This window comes from Archocentrus centrarchus, chromosome 9 (genome assembly GCF_007364275.1).
Source record: "Archocentrus centrarchus isolate MPI-CPG fArcCen1 chromosome 9, fArcCen1, whole genome shotgun sequence".
NCBI lineage: Eukaryota > Metazoa > Chordata > Actinopteri > Cichliformes > Cichlidae > Archocentrus > Archocentrus centrarchus.
In genome coordinates, this window is record NC_044354.1 from 3,582,018 (window position 1) to 3,604,576 (window position 22,559).

Here is a 22,559-nt window from a genome sequence, read left to right on the forward strand (position 1 = left end):
GGTCTTGAGCTATAGTTGTCCAGGCTTTCTTAAGTTATTTTCTTGGTACATCGGCTGATTTTCACTCATTTTCAGGTGTGATGAAGTAAGGGTGCCTAAGAAGTACAACTGGCTGTCCATACCTGAGGCCTCAGAGACTGCCAAGCAAAGACACACAACCTTGGCTAACTGCCTGAAGAGGTATACCAGAGAGATAGAAGCCAGGAGGATAAACCAGATGCTCTCCACTGAATCATCCAAGGTGTACTGTCAGTGGCAGGTGAACAATATGAGAACAGCACTCCCACCAAGGCTGGAGATGGAGCAATACTGGAAGAGCATATAGGAGAAAGATGCAACACACAACACCAACGCTCAGTGGCTAGTGGATCTAAGATCTAAGAGCAGACCACAGCAACCTCCCTGAACAGGCTGCAGTAACCATCACAGTGGCAGACATCCAAGAAAGAGTCTCACATATGAAGATCTGGACAGCACCAGGTCCTGACATGATTCACACACATTGGCTAAAGAAGTTGACTGCACTCCGTGAGCAACTGGCAGCACAAATGGAACATCTGCTAATGGCTAAAACACACCCAGAATGGCTGAACAAAGCCAGACAGTCCTGATCACCAAGGATCCCCATAGGGTACCAGTCCCATCCAACTACTATTGTGATATTTTTCCTTGTAAAAATAATTCTTTAGTTGAGTAAATATAACTTAAACAGATGTGTACAAAGTGTTTTATTTATGTTTTATTTATCTTATTCTATTCTGTTTATATACTTATACTGCTACACAATGGAGAAACACCTGTAATTTCATTATGTGTGATGTATAATGACAATAAAGCCTGTTCTATTCTATCTGCCGGCCAATAACCTGCCTCAGTACAACATGGAAACTGCTGTCAGGCATTATAGCAGCTAAGGTGAGCAAGCACATGGCTCAATACATTAGTAGGGCCCAAAAAGGGACAGGCAGAGAAACCAGAGGAGCAAAACACCAGCTACTGGTAGACAGAGCAGTCACTCAAGACTGTAAGACTAGAGTGACCTACCTGTGCACTGACTAGATTGACAACAAGAAAGCCTATGACTTAATGCCTCACACATGGATCCTGGTATGCCTAGAACTGTAAAAGATCAAAAATCAACGGGACCCTAAGAGCCTTCATCTGGAACTCAATGGGGATGTGCAGAGCAACACTAGAGGCCAACTTCAAGCCAACTGCACATGTCACCATCAAGTGGGGGATTTACAAAGGAGGGGCTCTGTCCCCACTGCTGTTCTGCAAAGGCCTGAACCCCCTCAGTCAGATCATTAAGAAGACTGGCTACAGATACCGACTACAGAATGGAGCAAACGGCTGCCTCCTCTACATGGACGACATCAGGCTGTATGGCAGGAGTGAATGAGACATTGATTCACTGATCCACGCTGCTAGGATCTACAGCAATGACATTGGAATGTCAGATTCAGACTGGAAAAGGGTAGTCGGATGGTAACAAAAACAGAGAAGGTAGTCAGAACTGAGGGGATTACACTACCAGAAGGCAACATTGCAGACACTGAGGACACCTATAAGTACCTTGGAATCCCACAGGCAAATTGGAATCATGAAGAGATGAGAGTTTCAGTTTTTTAAGTCGGCCGCAGTACTCTTGAATTTGGGAACCACTGGTATACAAGAAAATCTGTGCTGAGTATTACCTGGAAGTCCCAAAGTCAAAATGGGATATGCCCCCATATATTTTGTCCAAAATGCCTTGGTATACTGAAGCATTAAGTTTCTTTCACTGGAACTAATGGGCCGATCCCCTCCATCAAATTTTACACTTGGCACAACACAATCATACAAGTATCGTTGTCCTGGAAACCATCAAACCCAGACTCGCCCATCAGATCGCCAGATGGAGAAGTGTGATTCATCACTCCAGATAACACATCGCCACTGCTACAGTGTCCACTGATGGCATGCTTTACACCACAGCATCTGACGCTCTGCATTGCACTTGGTGATGTAAGGCTTGGATGCAGCTGCTTGGCTATGGAAACCCATGAAGCTCTCTACGCACTGTTCTTGAGCTGATCTGAAGGCCACACGAAGTTTGGAAGTCCGTAGCAATTGACTCTGCAGAAAGTTGGTGACTTCTGTTTACACTGTGCCTCTGCTGGCCCCATGCTGTCATTTTACATGGCTTACCACTTTGTGGCCGAGTTGCTGTCTTTCCCAATCACTTCCACTTTGTTGTAATACCACTAACAGCTGACTGTGGAAAATTTAGTAGCAAGGAAATTTCACGACTGGACTTGTACAGGTGGCATCCTATCACAGTACCATGCTGGAATTTAATGAGCTCCTGTCAGCGACCCATTCTTTCACAAATGCTTGTAGAAGCAGTCTGCATGCCTATGTGCTTGATTTTATACACCTGTGGCCATGGAAGTGACTGAAACATATGAATTCAATGATTTGGATAGGGGACTGAATACCTTTGGCAATAGAGTGTACCTTGGAATCCCACAGGCAAATGGGAACCATGAAGAGGCCACTAGGAAAGCTTCAACCACCAAGTACCTGCAGAAAGTGATACAAGTCCTGAAGAGTCACCTGAATGGGAAGAACAAGATCTGAACAATCAACACCTATGGCTTGCAGGTCATCAGATACCCTGCTGGGATAATAAGCTGGAAAAAGGAGGAGATAGAAGCCACTGACATCAAGACAAGAAAGCTATTGACTATTTATGAGGGTTTCACCCCAAATCCAGCACCTTGAGACTGTACTCTAAGCGGAAGGAAGGAGGCTGAGAACTAGTGAGTGTCAGAACCACTATCCAGGATGAAACAACCAAGATCCATGAGTACATAGGAAAGATGGCCACAACTAATCACATGCTCAGCAAATACCTCAGGCAGCAGAATCCTGAGAAAGAAGAGGAGCAAGAACAGGAACCGTCAGGCACCTGCACAGCATGTACCACCAGCAAATAGAAGAAATGGCTGATATCGAAAAATCCTACCAACATCTGTGCCGAGTATGGCCTGGAAGTCCTGAGGTCAAAATGGGATACGCTCTAGGGCTGCACGATATATCGAAAAAATATCGTCATCGCGATATTGGCACGTGCGATAGGCATATCTAAAAAATGCGCGATAATTTCTAATTATTTAATGTATAAATCACGTCTTTCTTTATGTCCGCACTTTGACCAATCCCGCGCGACCTTAAATGTGAAGGTGCCGCGTCGCTATTGGCCAGAGCGAGCACATGCTCTCAGCGGCGCAGGGAGCACGTACACACACAGAAGGAAAACAAGCATGGCGGGAATTGAAGAGACGAGTCGAGACGAAAACAGAGAGCATTTGGGACGACTACGGTTTTTCCACACAGGACGAGTCACAGACACAAGTTCTTTGCAAGTCATGCCGAAAAATCGTGGCTATGTCAAGAGGAAACACGACAAACCTCCTTCAATACAACCACAAGGAACTTTACAACGTATATTTAACATCTAAAAACCCACAGCCTACTCCGGTAAAGTCAAGCAAACGAAAGGCAAGTTCACAAACTAACATAAATGATAATTTCGCTTCTGCTGCTCCTTATGAGAAGGCAGAGCTCAGTGAAGTGGATTTTTATGCTAGCACTACTGACTTGTGGTCCAGTCGAACCACTGAGCCATACATGAGTTTTACCGTGCACTTTTTGACATGCAAATTTGAGCTCATTACACGCTGCCTATAAGTAGCATACTTCCCCGAGACACACACTGGTGAAAACATTGCTGCTGCCCTGCGGGATGTTTTGAACAACTGGAACTTGCCCAAACACAAACAAGTGGCCATCACAACAGATAACGGAGCGAACGTGGTGAAGGCTGCTGAGGTCAACAACTGGTTCAGAGTGCAGTGCTTTGGCCATCGCCTGCATCTGGCAATTGGTAAGTGTTAAAGATAAAAAATTACTCTCAAGACATATAGCCCTAATGTACTATAACATTTAAATGAAAAACAAACAAACATGTGAACATGTTTGTTTATATGTTAAATAAATGCAACATTTGAAATGCATATTTGTTGTTGGTATACATTTTATAGATTTTTTTTTTCTTATTGGTCATGTATATTGCATTTTTAGGTAAAAAGAAAAAATATCGCGACAATATCGTTATCGCAATACTAGACCTCCATATCGCATATCGCACTAATTTCCAATATCGTGCAGCCCTAATACGCTCCCAAAGGTGGTTGAGAGCAACTGAGATCCTGTGGAACTTCTAGACACAGATGGACAACCTGGTGATGACTAACGAACCGGACATAGAAGTGGTCGACCAGCAAAGGAAGAAAGCCAGTTTGGAGGACAAAAAGACTGTCCGTAGAGCGAGTGGGAATATATATATATATATATATATATATTTATATATATACACACACACACACACACACACACACATTTTAAATCAAATATATAAACACAAAAAACAAAAGTTACATACGTAATGGGACCATGGCAATGAGAAGATATGGCCTCAACCAGCCTAGGAGGAGCCACTTCTTTACAAAGGTAATGATGTGCATCTGTGGTCAGTCGATAATAGCCATCAATGAGGGACACAAAAGAGAGGGCTTCAGACAGGCTGGGGAATTCCAGTTCCTGAAATGTTAAAAAAAAAAAAGTCGCAGATCACACCCACTGATTTCTGTTAAACAAACCAAAGAAACTGACAATTTGATTTGTTGGTTTATTAAAACCATGAGAAAATACTTAAGTGATGGTGGACACAAGACATGGATTTGTAGGATGAAATTACCAGATTCTTGCCATCTTGCTTGTTGACAGTAACCACCCGACTCTCTGCGGCGCTGTCTTTGTTGGCCTGTTTGATGCTGATATTAGTGACATCAGGGAAATCACACAAGGTCTGTAGCTCCTGGCAAAACAGCATAACAGAAAACGTGAAACTTAAAACTCCTTTCAGCTGCTCCCTTTAGGGGTCGCTACAGTAGATCATCTGCATCAATCTCACCCTACCCCTAAGCATACTCTACTGCTGCACCAACCCTCTGCATGTCCTTCACTACATCCTGAACTTCTGTGGTCTTCCTCTTTTTCCTCCTGCCTGGCAGCTCCATCGTCAACATTCTTTGTCCAATCTGAGCTGCCCCTCTGATGTACAGTACTCCTTTCAAATCCCAACCACCCTGGTCACTCCCAGTATTAGCATCATCAACTTTGCCACCTCCAGCTCAGCCTCCCATCTTTTTGTTAGTCTTGCAATCTCCAAAGTACCATGCTGTAAACCTTCCCCCTTTCACTCTTGCTGCTATCCTTCTGTTATAAATCACCCCTGACACTCACCTCCACTAGGGCCGCGACGATTTTTCAACATAATCGATGCCAACTGCAAAAATTAATCTACGTGGAATTTTAATTTTTAAATGCAATACACTACAGGAAGATATTGGAGCAGTATTGCCTCCATTGTCTGCCAATTAAAAACAATACTAATGAAGAAGAACATAACGTGAGCAACATAACTATGGTGGAACAGAGAAGAGGGTGGAGAAAATGAAAGGAAATGGAGACAGACTGTCAAAGGTGTGAGAGCATTTCACAGCAACCAAAACTAAAGTTGAAAGCAAACTGCGCAAAGCAGAGCTTTCCTTCCACTGCAATAGTGAGCGTTTAAAACACCAGCACCCTGACGCTGTGACGTCAGCTCTGGATGGGTACGTTAGTGCGTTGTTGATACCTGTTAATGTTTGTACAGGAACGTTTCTGTTAGTTTACCTGTCGGAAACAAGCTCTCACGGATGATGTTCAGAGGTGGGAAGTAACGAAGTACAAATACTTTGTTACTGTACTTAAGTAGATTTTTCAGGTATCTGTACTGTACTTGAGTAATTATTTTTCTGAGTACTTTTCACTTTTACTCCCTACATTTTTACACGAGTATCTGTACTTTCTACTTCTTACATTTTCAAAATAGACTTGTTACTTTTTAAACACGTCAGAGAGAAGTTTGCGTTTCCGGTCAGTGCGTAAGTCCGTAAGTTGTGCTCGCGGGACATAAACAGGTTAGCTAGCACTACTGAAGAGGAGCGAGCATAAAGGGGGTAACATGTGGCAGGTAATTTTAAGTGCAATGTTTCTGAATGCTCAACAAATGTCAGCAAACACACAAATTGTCTGCAGTTTGTCACACAGTGTGTCTGCTAGCTAAAAGAAGAGCTGCTCTATTTCCAGGAGGAGGAAAGGGAGAGAGGTTCCCTCAGAGATGTAAGAAAGGACAGGAGAGGAAGAAGAGAGGTTAGATGTAGCCCCTTAACTGGCCAGGGCCCGGTGACGGCCGTTTGTAGTCCCTTTTATATGGCAGGCTAGACCCTCCCATTTTTATTGAAACGTCATTCGGCCAATCATGTAACTGGCTGCATCAAATCACCTGACAAAGCTATGTGACGCCCTCCGAGTATTATTGGCTCTGGGAAACCCATTTCTTAACATGATTGGCTGAATGAGGTGTCAATCAAAATGGGCGGGTCTAGCCTGCCATATAAATGCTCTTCATTTGGCCCGCGGACCAGACGCGGCCGGTTAATAGGGTATGAAATGGGTTGTTCAGAGCCAATAATAACCAGAGGGTGTTATGTAGTTGTTTCAGGTGATTTTTTGCTGCCAGTTAAGGGGTTAAAGGTAAGGACTGCAAAACAAACTGAACTATGCTGACTTTGTGTAATTCAAAGATTAAATGAAAATACTGCAGTTCAGTACGTAATAAACAGGTCAGTTTGCTGTACTGTATTTACAGTAAAGCTCTGTGTTGGTGCACAGAGGCTGTGTTCATGGTCAGAGTTACAGGTTACATCAGTGCAGCAGAGATGAGTTTGAATCAAAGCTGCTGATGCTGAGATTCATTCACTGAATCAAACATTTCTACAGCCTGTATGCTGTCAGTGTAGGGGATGGAGATCAGCTCAGATAGCTGTGAAATACTGGGTTACATCTTTGTGAATTCAGTTCATCCACACAGTGCAGTAAACCTCAGAGCAGCAGCAGCAGGTCAGCTGATCACAGCCTGCACACCAACATCATTTACTGCAGCTACAATAGAAAGCTGTGGTTCTTCTCCCCATGCAGAGCCACTACAGCTGATCTTAGGGTTCCTCCACCTTCTGAATCCCACTGTAACCCCTGAGTATCCTCATGTTGGTGTTTAGGTGGAGGCACAGTCACCCTCTACTATGGAGGACACAGAGAACAGAGCAGTGTTTAAATTCCCTTTCACAGTTTGTGTCCTACATAACAGATTCAAGCTGAGTGCATTCATTAGAATTAAAATTTAGATTGGAATAACATTTGTATTCTCATGTATTATTTTATATTATTACAATAATATATCAATTAGCTTTACAGAAAAAATAGCAGGTAGAAACGTCCTCCAAAGAGCTACTTTTACTTTCTTACTTTGAGTACATTTCAGAGCCTGTACTATTTTACTTTTACTTAAGTAAAGAAGTTGAACCAGTACTTCGACTTTTACCAAAGTATTTTTTAACACAAGTACTTGTACTTCTACTTAAGTACAGAATGTCAGTACTTTTGTCACCTCTGATGATGTTTGCTAAGCGCCACCATTTCAGTTATGCTAGCTAACGAGTGAAGGACAATAGGAGCAGCTACATTGTCTACTATTTCTTTCCCTTGCATTAATATCAGCATTCATTCTGAACAGTAAACCTCTTCATGAACTGAATCATCTGTAAACTTTTCAGGTTGGCACAGAAAAATCTTTTTGATTTAATTTGAAGCCTTATTTGCACTTTTGGACAGAGGTCATTTTTATTCATTTGCACATTATATTTTCATTTACAAATAAAAACTGCATTCATTTTAACTATGCACTGTGTATTTGATATTTATTGTGATGTTACAATGTTAAAAATACATTGGATTAGTTTCAATGTATTTTTATGAGTCATTATTTCACTTGTGAGAAGAGACAACAAGGTGATATTAACAGGTGAGCAGGCTTGAAGAGGTCAGGTAAGATTGAAATAATTGTTGACCAATCAAAAAAAAAAATAACTGGCAGATTAGTCAACCATCAAAATGATCTTTAGTTGCAGCCCTAATCTCCACCCACTCTACCCTGACCGCAATCTTTTCTTGACCTCTTTTGTGCACTGTAAATTCTTTGGATGACTGACCTCAGGTATTTAACCCTTTAACGCCAGGCGATCGCCGCTGAAGCACCCATTACTTGCCCTTAACAGTGGTGAACAGCTGATTAAGACATAGCATATCAGCGCAGAGTCGGCTGATCAAAGTTCCTTTCATCAGCTGGCTTTTTACCGTAACTCCATGACCGTTTGTCCTATCAGAAAACTTCACAGCCATATAGGGGTATCACGGTATTTGTTGCCAGAAGTCCGCCAACGGCGGCACTTTTGAAGTATGTTGTGCCACGGCCGATGCATTCGGAGTAAAAGGGTTAATCATGTCCACCTTGCATCTTCACCATTACACCTGTTTCTCTCTCATTCACACACACACAAGTATTCTGTCTTGCTTCTACTGAGTTTTATTCCTCTTCTCTCCAGTCCATGCTTCCACCTTTCTTCCACATTTCGACTTGAAAATATCATAGCCCACAGAGACGCCTGCCTGACCTCAACTGTTGATCTGTCCATCATCACAGCAAACAAGAAGGGGCTCAGAGCAGATCCCTGATGTAATCCCACCCCCACCATAAACCCATCAAAAGCAAACATCACACCTGTAGTACCCCTTCTCTGCATGGAACCATGGTACTGCTGCTCACTCACCTTTTCTCAGCCTAGCTTCAACAACTCTGTCCCATATCTTCATGGGATGGTTCATCAACTTTATCCCTCTGTAGTTACTATAGCTCTGCACATCACCCTTATCTTTAGAATGGGTACCAGTAACAAACAAACATAACAATTTATTTAAAGCTGCATTAGGCAGAAATCTCCTGCACAACACTCCTCTATGCTCTCCTTCCTCCTCATTCCAGGCCAGAATCTGTGCTTCACGCACACATATACAAAAATTTCTCTCAATTTATTTGTATGTAGGTTTGGAAGCCTTTGCACTGTTTGTATTTGGACTCCAAGAAAAATAGTTGCTATTAATATAACAACTAATAGGGAACAGAATAAGCACAGGACGTAAACCGTCCTACACTAAGTGCAAATCCTCTGCTTTACTTATTTTCTTCCATGCTTTAATTCCCACTTGGACATTTTCCCTCTTTATTCTACTTTAGGCCATTCATGCAAGAAGACTTGTGATTGGCTGAACTGTCATATCTGAAAACAGAGCCTCGTTCCTACTCAGACTACTTGAGCTACAACTTGACTTTTTTTTTTGTCCAGTTATATCAAAAAACACGTGATCTACCTCACCTTTAATGTAAAAAAAGAAAAGAAACAGGCAGATATATCTAGAGGCAAAACAGTGGGCAGTAGCGATATGGTCAGCATCATGTTTAGTCTGACATATTGCACATCTCTTTATTTTCTTTGGGTGACAGTTTAGGTTCTTAAAAAACTGACCTGAACACTTGTGTATTAGTCCTTCTCATACAGATTATTTATCAGCTAAAGTGTAGCACCAATGTCATATCGTTTTGATGTACAGTGCAAAAGATACATTGTAACATAGTACTCATTGTACCAACCTGTTCGGAATCTTTAATAAACTCCCGACACCACTGTATGCCAGTATCCGCTGCCACCAGGAGGATAAGCTGGGCACCTGATAGCTCCCTGACCTGGAAGGTCTCTGTGTAGAAAGACTTCTCCAGAGACTCCATGCTGATGAGGTACTTAAGCTTAAGATCGCGCACCGTAGTCCGACACTGGCTGAACTGCTGGATGAAGCGCTTGAAGCGGAAGCGGATGCGTTTACGTGTCAGGAAATTGCAGTCTTGGATCTGAGCTCTCATGTCCTTTGGCAAGAAGGACTTGTAGCTAAAAGAGATTCAGAACATTCTCACTTCAGCATGATGCCAAATATCATCAATTCATTAAAAGTCATAAAATTGAAAAGGAAAAAAAAAAAGAAAAAAAGTTCTGCACTTGCACATATTTTGCACACAACTATAAAACATAAGAATAAAAAGTTAAAGAGTTGCTCTTTAATGTTTTGAGTTCATATACACTGTATGGACAAAAGTACTGGGCCACATCTGTCTACCTTTAAATTCAGGAGTTTTCAGTCCCATTGCTACAGCTGTTTAAAATCAAGCTCCGAGTCATTTCCATAGCCAAGCAGTTCCTGTAGGTGTAATCTGTAGGTAGCTCAGTACTTTTGTCCATATGGTGCATTTTGTATACAATTATAAAATAAAGGACAGAACACTAAAAAAAAAGGTTTCTTTTTAGTCTTAATGGTTTGAGCTCAAATAGCCATAAAGCCTTTAAGAAAATGAATGGAAAGCATTGTTTCATTATTCTCTGGTCAGACTATAATTATTTATTTTGACAAATTTCTTGTAATCTGTTTTTGTTAAGATAAGAGCCAGCATTATTGATGGAGAGTACGAGTTCAGTCAATTAGTGGGAGTGAAACAGATGAAAAGCAACCCATAAAAGCAGCTGTAAGTTACCTTATAGTGTGATATATGTCCAGAGGTGACATTTGTCTTTCTTTGGCTGTTCTGGTCATGTCGAGTACGGCCAAACCAAGGCACTCTTCCTGAGTCTCATGGGAGTTTGGGATCTTCACCAAACCATTCAGATAATCACTCCTCCACTGCACACAAGGTCAGATCAGAGTAAAACAACGGCCGTTAGTTCTAAAGGTGAACTGTTCTGATCACACTAACGTTCAGGTGAATGTACTGGTGCCTGTCCACAGTTTTGAGTCTACTGTATCTTTACTAAAGCAATTTCTGCATACCAAGTGTGTGTGTGACAAGTTTTTAATTAAACCAACAATTTCAGGATATGTTCCTGTCAATGCAAAGCACGCAAAAAAGTCTGATATTTAAAAAGGGTATAGACCAAACAACCACAAGTAGGCTGCAAATCATTGGCTAATTTGGCTTCCAAGTAGCTCTGTTATGGAGTTACTCCAAAGTAGGCTCAGCTATAGAGGTTAAGTGAGAAGTGGGACAAATAATTCAAATGCAGTTCAAATGTATTTTTCCACTGATCACAGCCTCATGTTCAGGTTCTTCATCCTATTCCATTTATCTCTTGTCATTTTTGCCTATATACAGGTGCTGGTCATAAAACATAAACATAAAACATTTGAAATATATCAGTCTGTGTGTAATGAATTAATATAATATACGAGTTTCACTTTTTGAATGGAATTACTGAAATAAATCAACTTTTTCATGATATTCAAATTTTATGACCAGCACCTGTACACTTCTCACCTTCTGACCCCAACAGTTTAGAGAAAAGTTAGGTACAGCGTAACTTGCTTGCAGTCACTGGATCAAAACTGATTATGCTGGGTGGAGCTTTAACACAACTGACCAACGAATGAACTTCCTGTCAGGCCCTCTGGCTCTTGTTTTGACTGTAATAAGAAGCCAGTGTGAACACTAAACAAAACCAAAACCACAAGGTAACATTCAGCCTGTTTTCTTTGTTGCACTGGGCACAGATAACAGGCTGCGAGTATATGCAGAGCTGTTTATATTTACAATGTCTTTAATAAAACTGGAAAAATGACTTTTGTTATTACACCCAACACAGGAGAAATGATTTCATAAAAATGACTCCAAATTCTACAGTTCAACATTGTTTTTTCCTCCATTCTGCTTTTGCAAATCATCTTTCTTTGTCAGAGAAAAACAGGAAAGCTCCTGCCCAAATCACAAGGGATTCAACATATCCTTTAAAATGTAAATGCAACATCTAGCAAAGGTGAACGCAAGCATGTGGGATAGCTTTAATGGCTGCAAACACACTAAGATATTTAAATGACCTCTGCAGTGGTGCTTCTCTTCTCCCTTTTAGGCTTTCCCTGAGCCCAACAGATTTCCACCAGCATAATTCCACATAATCCTAAAGTTCACACTGAGTTCAACTTCAGCCATATTACAGGCTTGAGCTCTAAGTATTCACCTACACTGGAAACATTTCTATTACAATGTGGTCATTATCTTTTTTTTTTTTTTTTTTACTGTAAGGATGGCTGTATGGCTTTGATAATTCTATCATTGGTGCAATGTTGAAAAAAAAAAACTGTATATACCACAGTTTCATTCATTCATTCATAACAAAACAAATGCAAAAATCTGATGCAGAGAGATGATATTTAAAAATCTAATTACAATTAATTAAACACAATCCCAGAGGACATTTATGGTAATTTAAATCCTGAGTTTTATATTCAAAATTAAGCCAAAATTACAGAAGTCAACACAATAAACATGAATTTCCAGCCAGGACAGACAGGACCAGCTGCCAGCTTTATCATTGAGCCTTACTGGCATCTTGACTGCACCTTTTAATATGTTGACATCTTCCTTTGTATCACTGACTTAATTGTTACAGACCTTAACTGCCATTTACATTTCTAGACATTGACATCTATGAGAGCACCCAAGTAAGGGCTTCGCTTACACATTCAGGTTTCATGGATGCTGAGATGCAAGTTTCTATTTACAAAAAAACCCCCAAAACAAAACAATAAAATCATATCGCCCAATCATGTGAGGGAGATTGAGACACTGAAGGTGCCAGCTCCATCTGTTTGCATGGGCGGCTCTCTTGTATTCAGCACAGACAGACAGTGTGAAACTTACCAGTATCGTAGTTTCTTATTTACTTATCGTTGTAACTGTCCTCGAGTAAAGAAAAATCCCATTTAAAGATGTGACCCAACTCGTAATAACTTCTGATACATAATCAAAAACTGATACTTTTGTTCTTCAAGGATAAAATCTGCTCATTTTCTGATACCCTGTCTACAGTTCTGGTAACAAATGCTGCTCTTGAATATTTTTGTTAAATTAACCCACTTCTAACCTATTTCTCATGTAGGGGTTTAGGTGAAAGAGTTTACCTGAAAGAAGAGGTATGACATTACAAAGTCATCGATGATAGGGCTTTCTGACCCTTTTGTGACTCCATATCGATAAGACCTGGATGCCCCACCACTGTACCAGCCAGGGAAGTAGTACCTGTGGCAACAGGTTAGAAAGAAAACGCAGAGTCAAGATATTTTCAGTTTAATCTGAAGAAGACACTTAAGAGGAATGGCAGAAGCAAAATAAAGTATGCTACCGTATTCTGAAAAACACATCTTCTGAGGCAGTATCATCAAGCTGGAATATGTGGTTGGGTGAAAACCACAAGTGATCCCGCTCTCGGAAGAGAGCGAAAAGGCTGGAGTAAAGCGGTGATATACCTACAGTGATCAAAGAATGAGAAGGCGCATTATGTTCTGTAAACCTGGATTATATTCAATTAGGTAACTAACAACAAATGAATGCTTTATTTAGAGGGAGCTCTGAGGACTATGCCTCAGGATACATGAAGTAGAATGTGTTTCTTGTACTAACACAGGTGTAAAAGGTCAATAAAGATGTAATTTGTGTTTGTTTTATCATCAGATGCACAATATGCCGGTAAGTGTAGTCCCACTCCTCATAGCACTGCTGCTGATGAATTTTACCTCTAAATTAAAAAAAAAAAAAAGAAAAATATAGTAGCTTAGCTTTGTATTTTGTTGTTTTTTTTATTTTACTCTTTGTTTCATATTTTTTCTACAGACAGTAAAGCCGAAGTTTAAACAAAGCAGAGAAAGAAATAACAGTTTTTCTGCCAGTAGGTTTCACTGTGGCCTCCTGATAACCTTATCTTAGGATCTCTGCTCCAAGTTACAGGAAAACACATGAATGGGGGTGCTTTAAGGAGGTGCACAGTGTGAATACTCACTGCATGCCTTGGCTGCATCTATGCAGAGCTCTTCAGCTACATAGTCCCCAGGTGGGTAACTGAGGAAGCTACCATCAGCCACTCCCTGGCTGGTGTGATATAAATGAACCCTCAGAACAACAGCGGCTGGTCTTGTGTCTGTACATTCCCGATGGGCAGTCCCGTTTTGGTGCACCACAGGACATGTGTCTGTCACAGTGTCCATGGCTGGCAGGGAGGCCATCAACAACATACACCCTTCAAAAATAATAATAATAATAATAAAGTTTAGTAGTACAGCATTTAACAAAACCAGCAAAGTTCATCCCAGAAACACTGAATAAAACAAACTAAGAGGAAATTATAAAAAAAATCATAAAAATATTTATATATCAATTAAGAGGCCAAAGAAAACTCAAATGGAATGTAAAAATAAGACTAAGATACAGTGTGATTCCATTGTAAACCTAACTTAAAATTAACACAAAATTTGAGTCATTAAGACTGGTGTAATATGTTCATTTTTAAGATGTCTAACTGCTGCATTTTACACAGTCTGAAGTCTATAGGCAAACTGTGGGTTCTTGCTTTTCTACTCTACTTGAGCACTCAATTGTACAACATTCTCATTCACCTGATTCACACAAGCACTTTTTACTGCACCCCAAGTGCTTTCTATCTAATTCACACATATTCACACTTCGATGAACCCATCACAACCTGGGGTTCGGTTTCTTGCCCAAGCTTTGCTCTAACTCCTGAGCTACAGCCACCCAAGTTTAATGCTGAGTCTCACTAAAACCCCATAATGATCAGATCATCGTGAAATTTCGTAGGTGGTATTAGCAGGACTGGATGACCTTGTTTATACGTTTCTTGAAGGTGAAGTTAGAATCAAATACCACACCCAGGTTTCTGACAGCCAATTTCACATGAACAGATAAAGAACCAAGGCAGGACTTGATGCTTGGGCACAGCTTCTCTAGACCAATGATGAGAACTTCTGCTTTTAATGGAAGACAGAGCTGTGTGTCATCAGCATAGCAGTGAAATGTTATTTCTCTGTATAAAGCGACCCAGTGGTAGCATAAATAATGAAAAATGGACAGAATTCACTATAGACACCCGAGGGACTCCACAATTTATTGCAGAGTAAGGACAGCTGTGGTCACCAGTGGAAACAAAAATGTTCAACTGGTCAGACATAAATCACTGCTGAGCTGTCCCAGATACATCAACCCAGTGCTGCAGCCTCTTGATCAACATTTAATGGTCTACTGTATCAAATGATGCACTTAAGTTAAGTAGTGCAAGAACAGAACATAGCTCACCTGTTTTAGCAGTTCACCAATAAGCAGTCTCAGTTCTATGTAGGGCTGTGCAATTAATTTAATTTGATTTTGGCTCCAAATAATTGCAAAACAGTGTAATTGACAAATTATGGTTCTGCATTGGGTCTTTGAGGGGCTTACACCATAACTGGAAACCCCTCTGAATCCCACTTAGCAACCTACAGCGTAACCTGACTTTTTGGGGTTTTTTTGGCGTAACCTGACGGGCACCTCCGAGAAATGTAACAACACTTCAGCTTGATGCAGCAACAATTCAGATTGGCCTGTTCAACACCGCACATTCCTCCTGTGCACTTCCGACTACTTTTTCCTGGAGTTTTTGAATTTATCAGTGCGAGAACAACAATAATCGTCTCAATATAAGGAATAATCATAGCATCAATTTAAGGACTCACAAATGTCAGCAAACTCTTATAAAGATATTGGCAAAACTATCAGATGGACGTGAGCAAATGATCAAAGAAATGGAAAAACTAGACGGACAAATATGTTTACACCCGAACATATTAGGTTGGGACTGTAGAGACACGTTCCTACCAATATCAAATGACCTCCGTTATGTCTCAACCAATCACGGGGCACGATTAGCACGGGAAGGTTGGGCGACGTCCCGAACAATATTTGCTCCACGGGCGATTCGACTCACGTTCCTAGCAAACCTTTGAATACATGTACAGGATCTGTCAGTATGTCGTGGCACTGAAATGTGAGCAAATATATTTGGTCTAAATAACTTGGCCCTATTTCTTCCTAGTATTATTAGTTGTGATAACTGCCATTACCTTTCGGTGTATTTATATATTTATTTATTAATCGTGTTTAATTTATAATGTATTTATTTATATATTTTTATATTGCGTATTTTATTTTCAATTTAATATTTATTTTCAAGAGATTGTAGAAGTGGACTAGATTTCAAGGTATTCACTGTTCTTTAAATGCAATAAATGCAAGGTTTTCAAAAAGTCAGTGAGTAATCATATTCAATAATCGTAATTTCAATATTGACCAAAATAATCGTGATTATGTTTTTTTGTCCATAATCAAGCAACCCTAGTTCTACGATGTTTTTTAAAACCTGACTGAAAAATTTCAAAGATGCTGTTCTGACATAACGCTTCAACAGACATTCTTCTCCAAAAGTTTTGCTCGTCTTTTAAGATTGTGAATGTCTTTATTAATCCAGGGTACCAAATGAGTACCATGTTTAGTCCTTATCTAATCAGGAGGAATACCAGTGGTAGGAAAAGCTGATACATTTTTTTTTCTCCTGCTTTTTCATTAAAGAAGCGTAAGCATACTGACACAGCCTCTTTTGGCAACTCACTTGGAAAAATGATGTTAAATGCAAAATGTCAGCAGACAGAATTATAGCAACTACTTCTTTTTTTAAAGCAATCTGTGATAAATTCAATATTCTGATTAGGCTACATGGAATGAACTTTTACATAAACTGTTATCAAACGTGTTGCATAAAGCTGAAGCACAGAGGAACCATTGTGGGGGAAAAAAGATTATAAAAGCTGTATATCTAATTCAAGGAATGGCTTCCTTTAAACACAAAAGTACATTTTTGTCATTGCTTACATTTAAATGGACAAGACTGCACATATTATTTGAACTCTGAGCCATATAGTATGCACTTTAAAGTGACAAAGCAGCATAATGAAATCTTTCAAACAGCTGTTATTCAGCAAACCTCTACTGCTCTTGTCCTAATCAAATTTAGAGCTGAATTATGAGTGTTATGGTACTTCTTACAGAATTAAAACTACTATAAATAGGTTTGATTGTGGGTTGAACAGGTTATATAAATAGGTCATTAACACAGTGCTGTCCCAATTTTTATACACAATGAAAACACTATCTTCAATTTAAAATAAAATATGTTCACACGATTACTAAAATTTCCCACCAGAAAGTCTGATGCCAAAAAAAAAAAAAAAAAGGAAAAGAAAAAGCAGAATTTAGCTCTACTCAAGTGATTAGAAGGTAAAACAAAAGTGGAACTATGTGGGAGTAAAAATAACTCACTTTGTCGTCACTTTTTGACATCACTGATTCAAAGTGGATGAAATTAGGCTGAGCAACAGGAAAAAAAGAAAGAAAAGAAGCAGCTCGAGTAACTCTTTAAGTACAGGTTCCTATCACTGAGATCGGAGACTAGTTTATACAGCTAGCAACTTTTTTTTTTTTAGTAATACAGCATGGATAGATTATTTGTTTCTGCATTGATTTGCCAATTGTAATTTTTGTTGATAGAAAAAAAAGATTAGCATCCACATTAACTTGAAAACAAAGCTGAATATGGTTAGTGTTACTAAAGATTTATTTAATCAAAGATTGATGATGTCATCAACAAAATGTCTGGGACAAAAAAAACAAAACAAAAACACAAAACATAAATACTTAAAGTTTCATCTACAGATATTGCAACAGCTGAGAGCAAACCAGAGCTCAAATTATAGGAACTGAGAAAAGTGAAAGGTCAGCATTTTTCTGCATGATAAATCTCTTTCCCCCCTTAAACTGTTAATTTTCTATCAATCACGTTGACTGAACTTTGCAGTTAAACACTTATAGGTACACTACACTGGTCGATAGGTGAAAGAAAACACTACTCTGAATGCAGTTTGATACACTAACCAAAGAAAGAAAGAGGATATAGAAACCATAACACTGACAAGTTTTGATGGGCAAAAAGCCCTGATCAAAGACAGTCTGGTAACATATACCGTGTCCTGTAATTTAAGACAAGGTTCTGTTTCCTCGAGACTCCTAAATTCCTCAGACTTTCATAAGCATTATACGATACTGCTGCAATTTCTGGACGCTATGAATGTGACATTTTCAGGGCGCACCCTAATGCGTCAGGTAGCAAAGTCACAAATCGATAGTGGGGCTGAGTATACCCAGTCATATTTTACAAACTTGGCTTCAGAACAAACTCACCAAGGCCGTGATCTTGCGTGCTACGTTTAGCTATAGCTTCATTAGATTAATTAAGTTGGTGCTAAAAAGCTCAGACACGCGCCAACATTACCTTATCATATAAATAAAGCATGCAAATGCGTTTTAGCAACTCCAATATTTGAGCCCGAACCGGATAAAACTGTCAGGAATCAATTTATGAGTGTAAACACTTACTTTAGTTGAGTGGGCAGACGTGCAGCTAAGGTAGCTCTCTCCTAGCTACCTAGGCCAACAGTGCAGCCAGGATGGGCAAATTTCACAGCTCAGCTATGGCCAGACACTGGCGCTTTTTACAAGCTCGACTCTTGATAGCTGTCCGAATAAATAATAATTCATTTACGGCCGAAACCCAAGTGGAAATATTCGTCTCTCCATGTCGCACTCGGCTGGCTAACTCGCTACACAAGCTAGGCTATCTCTGGTCAGCCCAGCGATCCTCATACCACTCCGGAGGAACTTCAGCCGTTTATCTTGTCAATCTTCTAACTTAAGCGAATGCTAGCTCAAACCACGTCGTGCCCGGCTACGAGTTCACCCGACAGCACGGAATTCATTTCAAGGCCGTCATTTTCTTGTACGAAAGCATGTGACTACAGCTACGATGAGAGCTACATTATTGACGCATTATCAAGTCAACGACTGACAAGGTTGCTAGCCACTTTCCCAGCGGTAGCCACACTGAAACCAACAAGCCAGCTTTTCCCATCACACTGATGCTGCATTCAGGGACAGTCGGAAATTAAGTACCACTTGTATGCGTCAAAATGTCAAACATGAAAACATACATGACAACTATCAGTATATTTTAAGCTTATTAACTAGTTACTTATTAAAAGTTATTAGTCGTTACCATACTTAACAATAAACCATTTAGCATACTTACTAAACACAATATATGCACAGCAGGAAAGTATTATTATTATTATTATTATTATTATTATTAAAGAAAAAGTGGGATAGTCAGGGAGAGTCTTCTTCGAGATGAAGTGTGCTGGGGGGTGGGGGCTTGTCGTACAGCAAAGAGAGAGGTGGCAAAAGCAAAAGAAAAGATTTATAGTGAGTTGTACTGTACCAGTCAGAAGTTTGCTAAGATTTTTATTGGGACTGACCAGGACGGACAGAGTAGAAATGAGTATTTCAGAGGAACTACTCTGAGGTTGAGTGGATTTGAAGCAGAATACAACAACTGTCTGGAATGACCAAGAATAAGTATATATCACAGATACTGCTCCGGTGTTTATGAGGGTGATGGCAGTGAGAGAAAAAGCTGTTTCTGTATCTGGTTGTTCTAGTGTAGGAGATTCCTTAGCTCCTGCTGGAAGGGAGGAGTTAAAAAAGCTCATGCCCAGGGTATAAGGGATCTCTGATGATGCTTGCTGCTGACCAACGATTTCTTTCTGCTGTTTTTACTGTTTGCTGTAGTCTTATTCTGTCCTGTGTTGTTGCTGTACTGAACCAGAATGTGATTGAGTTGAAAAAGACTGATTGGCGTGTAGAACTGGATCAGCAGTTCCTGTGATAGAACATGCTCTTCAGTTGCCTCATCCTCTGTTGGGCCTTTTTGCAAATGGAACTGATGATTGAAAGTGTTCAGCTCAAAGTTGTTCTGACTGCTCCAGAGCATCAGCTGCTCAACCTCCTGCCATTGGTGTTTTTGATGAGTCCAGTTACCATACTGTCATCAGCAAATTTTAGGACCTTAACAGGTGGGTCTTCGAGGTACAGTCACTGGTGTAGAGGGAGAAGAGCAGCAGGGAGAGAACACATCCCGATGGAGCATACGTGCTAACTGTCCAAACTCCAGAAGTGACTTTCCACATTCTCACCTGCTGTTTCCTGTTATTCAGGAAGCTGGTGATTCATTGGCAGATGGTGGGAGATACACTGAGCTGGGAGAGTTTGTTGGAGAGGATTTCAGGAATGATGGTGTTGTGAATGGTGAGCTGAAATCTATAAACAGGATCCTTGCACAAGTCCCTGCCCAGTCTAGGTGTTGTAGAATGTAATACAATCCCATATGGATTGCATCATCACGACAACACAGACCTGTCTGCTCTGCAAGAAAACTGCAGGGGATCCAGCAGGTATCCTCTTCAATTAGGCCAACATCAGACATTCACAGGTCTTCAGACATCAGAGCAACAGGCGTGTAGTCATTCACTTCTGTGATGGAGGGTTTTAAGGGGACTGGAATGATGGCAGATTGTTTAAAACAGGATGGCACTTGGCACAACTCAAGGGATGTATTGAAGAGATTAGTGAAGATAGGAGCCAGCTGGTCAGTACACCCTTTAAGACACGAGGGGGGAACTGTCTGGACCTGGTGCTTTTCTGGGTTTCTATCTCTGGAAGAGCCTGCTCACGTGAGTTCCATACAAATTGCTGATGCCATATGAGGTGAATATAATTCTCATTCAAAAAACTGAAATGCTGTCACTTATTTTTGGAAACAAAACCCCCCACATGCCTGTGGAGCAGTGTGTTAACTGTCCAATACATTGAGCTGGGAGAGTCTGGTGATGTTCCATATAACTCCATATAATAAGGAAAAAATAATTTCATACACATTTAATATTGTTTAGGTAACACAAGTAATAAAAACAGGGCTTAATATCTCTAATGAAGTGAATGCAAAAAGTGAAATTAAGCTGCAGTTGTTGCTGCTCTAAAGAAGCTTTAGGCACATAATGATTAAATTGGTATCACCCAGTTTCCACTGTTTTTGTTGCATGAACTGTGAATATCAAGATTTCCAGAAGCCCAGGAAGGCAGCATCATCAAACTGAATGAGTCCCCTGGGTTACAACTACATAACCATAACCCGCCCAACGAAACTACAACTGCCCTCTAGTGGGACTGATCATAGTAAAGTCACACAACCAAGCAGAGTAGATACAACATTAAAACCACCTTTAATATGAAATTTAGTCAGTAGCTTTGGAACAAATGCCAATTAACTCAATTGAGCACATTTAGGCTACTTTATAAAGTAGGCCAATATGATGTGGTATTGTTTGCTATTCCACTAATATGTCACTTGTATAATCTCTGTTTCTGACTGAAAATAGACCAGATTGTGAATGCTCAATTGTTAACTAAAGTTTCAACACTTTTTTCTTTCTTTTCTTTTCTTTTCTTTTCCTGCTGCATCAATTAACATATACTGGCAAAAATAGTATTCTTCAAAATTTTATTTAGACATACAGTACAGTGAGTGAGTGAGTGAATCCAAGCTTTTGACTGGTACTGTATGTATACAGTAACACATGATATTGGGACCTTGCAGTTTCTTGCTAGTTCGGTAACAGGAACATTAGCGAGGCTGGTGAGTTCACTAAATCTCAAAGGTGTTGCGTGGAGCTAAGGTCACAGCTCTTTGTAAGCCAGTCACATTTTCCACACCCAGCTGGGAAAGTCTGTATTTGCTGCACAAGTGCATTGTTTTGCTGGGACAGGGGAAATGGCCCTTCCCAAAAACCACTGGCACAAAGTTGTAAATACACCATTGTCTAAAAATGTTGTTCACAATCTGCGGCTCAAGACCATAAAAAGGGGCTGCAGAGCGCTTTCCAGACTTTTTCCACATGTTTATTGCTTTTTTCTTACAAATTAAATGTTTGCCAAGTTTATTATATTAATTTAGCATATTATAATAGCATACTAACATGCTAATAAGCACTAAACAATATCACTAAGACTGTAAATGTGAATAACTTTGCAAACTGAAGCATTAGACAAGTCACCATCATTGACTGTGTGTACCAAATGTTGTGACACTACAGTTGTTGAGACTTTTCATTGAGAAAATGCCAATGAATCACAAACCCTATTAGAACAGACTGTCTGCAAAATGTCTGTACAAAAATATCATCCTTCTTCATCAAGCCATGGCACTACCCTTTGTCCTCTGGGTACCACGAAGATCTGTACAAAATTACAGGCAAGCCATCCAACAGCAGAGATATTACAGTCTGAACCTCCTGACTGAACAGTATTGCTGTCCATGCTGCTGGAATGGTGCAACTAATAGATGAAGTTGAGAAGACTTGCAAAAAAAAAAGTGGAGAGGCCCTTTGGTTTGCTTTGCAGGGAAACAGGTCAGTAGCTTTACAATTAATGTAAGCTGGCAAGATAGCTATATATTAAGGAAGGATATCAGCTGGCAAGACGGATAGATGGATGGACATACATACATAGATCTAAACAAGGCAAACATTTATACCCCTCAATAAAACCCACAAGCTTGCACCTGACACACACACCCAAACAAACTTGGGTGAATTGAAAGCATTAAGAGAGTCCTGGGGCAATCAGACACACACACACACACACATAC

At 40.1% G+C, this 22,559-nt stretch overlaps 1 protein-coding gene across 1 annotated transcript in view; it reads right to left on the minus strand.

The window, feature by feature from the left end:
• The window catches only part of jak2b (Janus kinase 2b), a 38,824-nt gene extending 19,902 nt beyond the window's left edge, over positions 1 to 18,922 (minus strand). The window contains exons 1-8 of the mRNA XM_030737303.1: positions 18,398 to 18,922; positions 13,920 to 14,156; positions 13,266 to 13,389; positions 13,045 to 13,162; positions 10,628 to 10,773; positions 9,698 to 9,989; positions 4,805 to 4,924; positions 4,490 to 4,647 (exon numbers count right to left, since the gene is read on the minus strand). Of these exons, the coding sequence (XP_030593163.1) occupies positions 4,490 to 4,647; positions 4,805 to 4,924; positions 9,698 to 9,989; positions 10,628 to 10,773; positions 13,045 to 13,162; positions 13,266 to 13,389; positions 13,920 to 14,151 (1,190 nt within the window). The 5' untranslated portion in view covers positions 14,152 to 14,156; positions 18,398 to 18,922. The remainder of the gene's footprint in view (positions 1 to 4,489; positions 4,648 to 4,804; positions 4,925 to 9,697; positions 9,990 to 10,627; positions 10,774 to 13,044; positions 13,163 to 13,265; positions 13,390 to 13,919; positions 14,157 to 18,397) is intronic.
• Between the last annotated feature and the right edge of the window lie 3,637 nt (positions 18,923 to 22,559).